The 10,773-nt window shown below is 36.6% G+C and overlaps 1 protein-coding gene across 2 annotated transcripts in view; it reads left to right on the top strand.

Annotated features, from left to right (window-relative positions):
- Nucleotides 1-628: 628 nt before the first annotated feature.
- The window catches only part of lpin1a (lipin 1a), a 27,469-nt gene continuing 17,324 nt past the window's right edge, over nt 629-10,773 (top strand). Inside the window, exons 1-3 of one of the 2 annotated variants that reach the window (XM_056476488.1) lie at nt 629-815; nt 8,277-8,477; nt 9,432-9,527. In XM_056476488.1, the coding sequence (XP_056332463.1) occupies nt 747-815; nt 8,277-8,477; nt 9,432-9,527 (366 nt within the window). In that variant the 5' untranslated portion in view covers nt 629-746. Of the gene's footprint in view, nt 816-6,435; nt 6,669-8,276; nt 8,478-9,431; nt 9,528-10,773 lie in introns of those variants that run through there. The other variant, XM_056476489.1, reaches the window with a different exon arrangement.

Below are 10,773 nucleotides of genomic sequence, written 5' to 3'. Positions count from 1 at the left end.
ACGCTTCCCTGGAACTGTAACATGTACACTTAAAAATAACATTAGTATTATCACACTCTCAGCTGTTGCAGCCTAAATGAGTTCATGTCTTTTTAATAACTTCATATTTTAATAATTATTTGATTCTGCTGTGGTAAACTGCGTGCAAACTGACAGCGATTCAGTTACAAGCATTTTTTAAAAAGTGCATTATTATTTGTCATATAAACATACCATTACAAAAGAACTTGCATTATTATTATTGTTTAAATAGCGTGCAATGTTAAATTTTTATTTCTGTGCAAAGTACGCACAACTAAAACAAAAACATTCATTTTAATCTTCTAAATCAAACGCAGCTAAACAAAATAGTTTTCATATGTTGTCGAAATGACATTTGCATAACATCCGCATGATAAAACATATCTCATTAGCATCAGTTTGTTGTGTTGGTGTGCATGAATGGGGTTGATCTATAGATTATGCGTACATGTTTATGTTTGCTTATTACAGCCTATAAATATGCTGATTGTGTGAAAGCCGTAGTGATATCCCCTCTCTCAGGGAGGGCCTGAGCTCTTCATGCCAGACCTCTCATGTTTCGCCTGTGGACACCATTCCAAGAACACACTTGGTAAAATTAGTATACGAAAACACCTTCAAACACAGTATATAGATCACTGCTCAGCCGTCAGAACAAGCACTGCTTAAGGACTAGTCTAAGCTTTTCAGTAAAGACTTCAAATAAGCGATTGGATAATGGAATCATGATAGCAGAGGATCAAGTGGAAGAATACGATGAGAGATTTGGTCCAAATGAGACGAGCTGGACATGGGTAACAGTGTGATTTGTCTGAAATTTGGAGTGATTTTAATTGCTTTTTGTTTTTGACTGTTTTAACCACATCATTGGGATGCATTTTTGTACATAACATTTTTTACCCTAATACTGTATGTGAGTTGGACTGTAGTTTACCCAAATTTGAGACAAAACAACCCAGCATTTTTAGGGTGTACATTCTAAAATATGCTGTATTACTTCAACTCCAATTTGGGTTAAGTATGGACAAACCTAACCACTGGATTAAAATTGGGCAATACATTTAATATATGAAAAATGTACCTAACAGTGTGATTTGTCCATATTTTAACGCTAGTTTTTAGATTTGATCTTTTTACTAATGTTAGTGTAGCTTCATTGCTTATTCCTAGCATCTTTGTGCTGACTGTACAGCTTGTATTATTGGTTATTTACAAAAGAACGTCATCTCAAGAATGAGCTGATAGTATATTAAAGCAAAACTGTACATCCACATGCACGATGAAAAAGCAGATATGCACACATTTGTGTTAAATGTTTTAAAGTGTAGGACTACAAATAATCATGCCTTTTTATTTTTTACAATATGATTCTTCTTGATTAGTCTGTGAAATATGAGTTTTTGGCACCTATGTATCAGATGTCCCCAACTAGGTGACGGTCATCGTCAGGAACATCGTGAACTTGTGATTTAGCTGCTTCTAGAGCCTGTCATGTGACCTAGAACCAAAGAGCATTGAGTGCGTCATTGTGTCAAGTTACACTGGCATTACCAAAGACAACCCGGGTTTGCATTCAACCTTTGAGCGGTGTCATTCTGCAATGACATGAACAGGATGTTGGTGCAATGTTCTCATTAGACCAGAGTATTTTTAATAAAAGGAAAGATAAGATGCTTAATTAAAGTGTTCTGCAGAACTCAGTGCAGGTCACGATCTGTACGTTGTTATATAATCACTGCTGCAGCCATTAAACAACCCAGTAATGATTATGATTCATGCATGATTCATATATTAAGAGTATATTGCATAGTTTTGTTTGTTCTCAAGTGCTATACAAACAAAATGTTCACATGTTTCTGGAAAAAAATATGAATGGTTATTGCCTGTGCAGAAGTAGCATCAGTTCTGCTAGGTTGTTTGGGTAGCTATGAGAGTAGTCACTGGGGTGGTACATTTTTAAAAGATACTTAAAGGGTTCATATTGGTACCTCAAAAATATATGTTAGTATTTTGAAATTTTAGGAGGTACACATTTGTACTTTTTAAGTACTAATATGTACCCTTGAGGTATTAATATGGAGCCTTTACGTACAAATGTGTACGCTTTGAAAAGGTATCACCCGCAGTGACAGCTCTTGTACCTTTATTTATGAGAGTGCAGATACAGGATTAGAATAATTCATGTAACTATCAGCAGTGCTATGTCAAGGTTGAAATAACTAACGTAAAGCTCTTGAATAGCATTGCAGCAGAGCAAGAGTCTGATTGTGCTAACACCAGGGAAACTGTTTTGCTGTTATTTATTTATTGAGAACAGGGTCTTTAGCTTGATTGACAATAAACAGACATCAGCATGATCTTCCAGCCAAGCCTGTTCTTTGGTTTCCAATTTTGCGTTTAGAGTGGTGTGTGAGATTTAGAAGGTAGATATCTACACTCTTGTTCCTTCAACTTTAAAATATTCCCACTCGGACCAAACAAGACTCAAGATGACTAAAATTATACTAAAACAACTTTTGATTTCCTTGTCATGTTCTCTTACTCGTATATCCAGCACTCAAAAATGATGTTCGCTCTTTGCTCAAACTACTCATTTTAATCGAGTTTTATGTTTTTTTTTTTTGCCAACTTAATAGTTTCTTGTTCAATCCACTTTCATTTACTTTTTATTTAATTAATAATTTAGTAATTGATTATGTGGAACCTGGACTTTTTTTTACAGTGAGGGAAACCCAAATACATGAGTAAGGTAAAAAACTATGGTACTGTTAATGTGTTTTATTTTTTTGTTCACAATGAAATGAATGCACTATATATGTTTTCTGTATTATTATTAATTTTGTCTTGGAATTTTAGGCCCTGTTTACAGCTGGTGTAACAGATGCACTTAGTCAGTCGGATCACAAGTAGACAAGGCAGACACAATTCTATTTACACCTCTGGTTACATTTTTTGTTGTCTTTTTTTTCCACTTTTGACTTCTTTCCTGATTTCCTGGTTCAATGGGTGGGTATCTGCTTTTAATTAGGCATTTTGCTGAATTTAACATTGCACAATTTACATGCTGTAAATAGAAATATAAGAAACATAATTTAACATAATTTAACTTCTTTCAGTTTTGCATTTATGTCATAATAACTTATATACATTATCGTCTATATTTAAAATATTTTAAAGGTGAGATATAACTGGATATAAAATATATACCTAGCTGAATTATAAACGTTTGGTATGTGGACATGACATGAGCCCCACAACCCATGTTTCTTTGTTCTCGTGTAAATCCTGTGAGCGCAAAATGTGGACAAGCTTTTAAAACGCTTTAGGCCCAATTTATGCATCCTAATATCAGGACCTTAGGTTTCTGTGCTGTGCCCAGTTTACTCTTGTTTGTCTCCATAGTTGGTTTCAATAGTCATTTACTTACCACACCTTTTCTGACCACACTTATTGCCTCCTTTTGTTTTCCTATGTGTAAATGTCCCTGTTTCAGTAGACTTCTGTCAGTTGTTTATTTTAATGATTTCATAAAATAAATACTGCCCACTTTCACTTGCTCCAAATGTTTAATATTATTAATATTATTAGTATTAGTAGTATGCACAGCTTATGCTACTTGATTTATTTAAGAATTGCTAACCATGTTTAATCATAAACCTGACAATTCAAGTAGTTTGAATTGTTTAAAATTAGTTCCCCATTCATTTATAAATTAGTAATTTTTGATCGTAAACAGTGGCAATTATTTTCAGGATTATTTTTTTAGGATTTTTACATTTTTTTTAAATCATGTCCATACAAAATGTAAGTATTATTCAAGTATTTTTTACTACCGTTTGAACAATTCTGGTTTGAACATGTTAAAACAGAAAACTAGCTAATTTTGGGATTATGCACCTTATTGTTTTTAAATTTTGAAGTCTGTGAAATCAGTGAAAACCAGTGCTGGCCAACAAATGCAGGTGCAACACACACTGATCTAACAAGACCTGATAAAATGAATATTGCCTTTGTATTGTCTGTGAACTGGCTTTAATTTGGGGAATCCCTCAACAAATATTGAAATGCATTATTAATTATTAATTTGATTAATTAATCAACATACAATGTAAATGAATTGCATTTGCTCTAACATCATAATGAATTTGCACCCATTTAGACACACACAGTTCCACATTGTTACACAATGTGATTTAATCAATCACACTTCCTTCACTTGTTTACAACCCAGCCCCTAGTAACTAAACAGGATCCCTTTTTGCTTGCATACGGTACATGCTGTACTGCTCCGGGACGTCAGAAATACAATGAAGTGATGCAGAAAAACAACTTCAGTGAAGAGTCTCAGTGTCACTCTTCCCTCCTACATTAGTAAGGTCAGCAGTTTAATCAACACATGACCCCACATGCCTGCTGTCACAGGCCCCTCTGCCTCTGATTGGTGGAGACGGCCCATCCCAGACGACTCCCCCTTCCCCCACGTGAATGTATACACCGGATTTCTAGGAAATGTACACTATTTCACAATCAGCCATGTGCTCAGTTTACAGAGAGAAAATGTTTAGAAGCATTCCATAGCAACAGAGAAACAGTTTTACAGATAAACAGCATGAATATATATATATTATATTTATAATTATATTTATATACTGTTTACAAAATGAGTGGAAGAAAACACATGGTATAAATGTTTCATACATATACATTACATCATTATTTGTTAATATCTGTTCACCATGTCAATCCATTATATGATTTTCTACACTAGAACATTGTTGTTACACAGAGCATTAGTAGTCTCCTCAGGCCCAAGAGCCCCTAAATCACATTCTCCAATTCCTAGAAACCCGGCCAGTGTATCTGGAATGTACTATAGTGTGCTGGTTTATCCAGGGAATAAATCAGAGAAAGGCAGCATTTCCCGAACTCTTTCTCTCTCTCTCTCACACACACACACACACACACACACACACACACACACACACACACACACGCACACACACGCACACACACACACACACACACACCATTTGCACAAACACAGGGTCTGAAATTCCTCTTAAAGGACACTGGGGTTACCACAGTACACTACACTACAATAACTGCTATGCAGAATGAGAACAATGTTTTTAGTGGTGTCAAAAACACCCAAAGCATTATCTTGATCTTAATATCTAGATATAATCTGCAAAGATGCACTGCCTAACTTTAGTACACATGCATTTTTGTATGCATTGACAAACAAAAATTAAATAAATTATATATATAACATATTTACACACACACACACACACGCACGCACACACTACTAATATTACCCAGATTTATAAAGAAATGTTGGATGAAGGACATCTGCTGACACATCACTGCTTTAATTATAAGAAACAAAAGAGTGAGTCCCTTTTCTTTTAAAATGTAATACTGCCAAGTGCCACAGCACTATATTAATACCATCCTAATATCTTTGCAGAACTTATGGATTAGAAACATAGCAGGGTCAACATTTAGCGTCAAAGTGACAGGGATATTCAAACTTTTTGATGCCAATCAAACATGTCTATCGACTGCCTTTTCTCAGCAGATACTTACATTCTGTATGTAATGCATTTGTATTCTTATCGTATTATATATTTATTCTTCATGTTACTGTGATGCCATACTTTGCAGTACCATTGGAAGCAACATCCAGTATCAAAGAGACATACTTTCTCATTTTATTACTGCATTACATATGTTATTACAATATTATATTATTGTACATGTAGAAAACTATGCTAATGGTAGACATGAACCTAAATCTGTTTTTAACAGCATATGGTGATATGGTGGAATAGTACACCAACGTTTATTCTTTTCTATGACAGCCACAGCCATAGCCAAACACACACACACGCACACACACGCACACACACACACGCTATTGTAAACATTCGATTGCCAGTTCAGCTGCTGCAGGTTTCCTGCCACGTGAGCAGTGTATGTTAAATCCATTAAACGTGTGCATTCAATACAGCGCTTGTTCAGCATAATTTCACCACTAAACTGTCAGATTCAGCATAATTAAATATAAATAGCAGATAAATGTGAAAACAAAACGCAACGTAAAAGGTGTTTATCGTCATGATCATTTCAATCGACATAAATTAGTCTATTAGTAAACAGCAAACAGTAACAATAATGTTAATGATGCTCAAAATAAATCGATAATGCCTTGTAGTGAACAAGTAATGGTTTCTACGCTGTGTTGCGTGTTGATTAGGAGCGTTCTAGTCGCGTTGCGTCTCATAAACAAAGTGCTTGATTGGCCCAATAGGTAGCGACGTCATGACCCTGAACGTGAGAGACGCGTCGCGCGCATATTATTGGATACAGTAGTCCGCTTCATAGACTGTAAACGGAGGCTTATTTCTGTTTGTCGCGTCGCAGGGTAGATGAGCGTAAAGGGTTAACTGTGATGTCAGCTGCAGAGGCAGGGACTGCTACTCACTGCAAGCAGTTTCCACCCTGCTTTAAATACAACAGTCAGTCAACAAACAGTGGTAGAGACAAAATAGATGAACGAGGAGCAGCGAAAATCAGAGGGAAACGAGGATCCACTAAGTGCTTTTGAATGGCAATGACATCCTAACGCGTCTGCCGCATCCCACGTACGTATTACAGGGAGTTTCATCCCTCCCATTGCCATCTTGTTTATACTCATCCCCTGTATGTAAATGCATGCATGCATTTGATTGGGTTAATATATATTTATATGCACAGCGAAAGGGCACGACGATGATTATTACGGTCATATTGCCTCAGACTGTAATGATCCATGACATTCGGTTTCTATAAAAAAATCTTGCAATTATTAATCCGATGGTACACGTTTTCTAGACATCAATAGAAAGAATGACTTAATTATCTGGAGAATATTCGTTTTTTTCTGTTGAATTGAGTCGTTTGCCATTTCTGTTATGATACTGCATTGTACATTTGGATGCCCATGCTATTACTGGCATCGATATCTAACAGCATAACCACTGGAGTCATGTCAGTCCCATGTGACTGTGTGTGTAAATGTGAAGGATCAGTCTGTTTTGTATGAGCAATGTAGACTTGCTTGAAGGTTTTTTACATAACCACAGGGTCACCTTGGGGGCAGCTCTTTTTGGGTGAATAAGGTTGTCAGGTTTTCTAATAGTTTATAAGCTCTGGAAAGCTTTGAACGATTATGGAATTTTAAAACTGTGACCTGGATTAGTCTACAGTGAATACACATATTCTGGCATTTCCCAGAAATATTTCAGGGCTTGGAACATTTGACCACAGGCAGCTTCGGTCTGTCCTCTGAGGGCCATTTGTACAGTACTAAATATAAACGTTTAATTCTGTTCATTCAGAAAAATTGGCACCTGCCATGGAAATCAGTCCAGCAATCTTTGTAAAATGATTTCTAAATAAATCCCTTTTCAGCACTCATGAACAGCCGGAGAGTTCATGGGCAAGTCATGAAAATTAATTGGGTAAAAGTGTGTGAATTGTAAAGAGCATACACACACAAACATATTTTTTTCCTTTTTTTCCCCATTAATGCCATGAAAACTTGTCTTGCCTTGTCTGGTGTGCACAAGCCCTAGCTTGCAGATTGTAATAGTGCACACAAGCTCTTTTTGTTTAATTGCAGACCTGCAATTAGCTAATTACTTTAAACATTATGTTTGTTGTGCATTACACAGAGGCAGTAGTTTTCTGGGTTGCATGGCAGATCCTTGGCAATGCTTAAAGAACACTACTTGTAATCCTTGTTTGAGCAATGTCATTGAGTCTACCAATACCGATTGCGGTCTTTAGGGGGTTCGATGATAATATTTTACCTTTCACCTAAATTGACAAAGAGATCTTGACTTGAGTTAAGCAAGACAGCATATTTTTGTTAGATCTACGTTGCTCTGTTTTTTTTTTTTCTTTAAGCCTGCAGCTGCACAATTTTGCATAGTCGACTAGTAGACGACTGTTTATATAGAGATGTTGAGTGTTATTATCATCATACTCTAAACACACACAGATGGCTCATCAACCTCACACTTGACTTTGCATAGTTGACTGTGCACTTTAACACAGAAAGTTATTAATTTTAGTGCTGGAGTGCAGATCATTAAAAAAGTTATGTGTGACAGCAAAAGAGATCAGAGCTCCACAAACTGATATAAGATGGTGATGGTGGCCTATGTCACGTTGTTCACTTTAGTCTCCCCCCTTGTTCTCCATTTCAGAGTCAGACCATGAACTACGTGGGTCAGCTGGCCGGTCAGGTTTTCGTGCAGGTGAAGGAGCTGTACAGAGGTCTTAATCCTGCCACTCTTTCTGGCTGTATCGATGTCATTGTGGTGCGTCAGCCTGATGGCACACTGCAGTGCTCACCGTTTCATGTCAGATTCGGCAAGATGGGAGTGCTGCGCTCCCGGGAGAAAGTGGTAAGCACTAGCACAGACTTGTTTTAGGGTGGCAGAGTATGCAATTGTACATATTTTTGCAATTTAGCAGTTCATTGATTCATCTTGTGTGTACTTTAGGAGTGCTTAATACAAAAACCTTTATTATTTTATTGTCTTTTATATATATATATATATACCTCAATACCTCAGTACCTTAAATCTTTATGAAGTATTTTTAAAGTATTCAGATTTTTTATGTAGTTCACTGATTCATCTTGTGTACTTTAGGGATAGTTCATGCAAAAATCTATAACTGTCTGTCTAATACTGTCTGTTGGTCTATCCATCCATCCATCCATCCATCCATCCATATATCATCTCAAATTCATTCTACTACACATGAGGATTTACAGTAGAATGAATGTTGTGTCTTGCAGGACCACAGTGCTACATTCTAATTAAATATAAATATAAACATACAAAAATTCCCATGTCACTATGATAAGATGCTGCTTTTTTACAGCTGTTTTCTCACCATTAAACTTGCATATTCATCTAAATGCTTCTCTGGAATGTGACAGTGGTGTCTGGATGTTTGATATCAGTATATTCCCACAAAAGTATATTTTAAATTTTTACTCTAATTAAACAATAAGTGTATTGGAGCATGGAAACACATTCAATCCCCACTTGTATGTTGAAAGTCCTGAAGTGCAAGTCCAAAAGTTGCTGGCTGCAGTTCACTTAAGGGCCACTGGTGTCACTAAAAACATGAGTTTCTGAATTCTACATATAGAAATGTGGAGGATAAGAGATCTTAAATATATTAAAGCCATGGGCACAAGGACGTAAATCAAGTTGAAGACTGAAGGGGAAAGCAGTTGCTTGAAGATCAGATATAATTAGAATTGCTATGGGCCTTGTGTTGCAGAAGGTTTACAGCTGTAAATTGTCTATTATAGTGACAGCATTCCATGTTTCATTTCTCCTCAGGTTGACATTGAGATAAATGGGGAGCCGGTTAGTTTACACATGAAACTGGGTGAAAATGGAGAGGCGTTCTTTGTCAAAGAAACAGAAGATGATGGGGTGAGTACTGGCCTCTTGTACCAAACAATAAGCCCTATAGTGTTTTTATAGCAGCCAAAATGGATTGTGCACTGAGAAATGCAAGTCTACCATAGTTTGAAATCTGAACTTGTTTACTGGAAACAATCCTGCTGCATGTGTCCTGCTACCCGAGCTTTGCTCTAGAACAGACTCTCTTCTCTGCCAAGGCAACCGTTGTTCTGTCTGAAACAGCACCCATCTGAGCCAGCCAATTTAAAGGGCAAAGTACTGCACAGGCAAAAAGCCCTGAAATACTGTCCGACTGCTGAGCAAATAAAAGCTCTGTCGACGTAACGTAGGCTATACTCCTGGATTAGTCTTCCAAACTTCCTCATTACTTTCTGACCACAGATGGTTTCTTGCTCATCACAGGCACGAATGTCTGAGATGAATATCTGCTGAGGTACACTGTGTTCGGTAATTGCTGGAATTGTTGCCCTGGTTAGCACTCATGTGGAACATTCTGGCTGTTGAAGGATTGTGGCAGCATCTGAAAAGAGAGATACGCTTGTCCTGAGATCCCACAAATCCTGCATTGTGTTACTCTAAGCTCAACTATATTAACATTATTATTTGACCACGAAATTATGCTATTTTCAATGCGAAAAGAATTACTGTCTGTTTGGCTAAAACTGCTTAGATGTTAAACATAGCCAGTAGCAAGTACAGAGATTGCATGCGCAGGAATATAAAATTGATAGACTCCAGAATTAAACCATTTATTAGATATAATATTCTGTTATGAATTAGAGGGTATACATCAAGTTTGGTATTTTAAGGGTTGATCATCTAGAGATGTGATAGTGCTTTCAATTTTGTATGCTTTAAGTAACTAAAGGACAAAGTTTACATCTAATTAAAAAAAGGACATAAAGGGCATGTGCCGGTTACATAATGCTTATTATTTTTCAAGGTTACAGTGTGTGTGGGTTTTTATTATCATTGTTGGAACATTTATTACATTTATTTGACGTTGAAGGTGGAGAATGTGTTTTGTTTTAAATGATCTGTCAGCTCTACCCAACGTTTGTCATGAACCATCAGTAAAGGCTTTTTCACTGCAGCCCAGTGAACTTTGGATTATCTTGTTGCTGGTATAAGAGATTAAAGCTGCTGGAGCGGATTTTTTGGGGAATACACAAAATGTCAGACGACATGTATTACTTAAATAGGCAATCTAAAAATGACTATTCTCTGTGTCAGTTAAAGTCTTTGTGAAGGGCAG

The sequence above is a fragment of the Danio aesculapii genome, chromosome 17 (assembly GCF_903798145.1).
Source record: "Danio aesculapii chromosome 17, fDanAes4.1, whole genome shotgun sequence".
Taxonomy (NCBI): Eukaryota; Metazoa; Chordata; class Actinopteri; order Cypriniformes; family Danionidae; genus Danio; species Danio aesculapii.
This window is presented reverse-complemented; position numbering and strand designations above follow the sequence as displayed.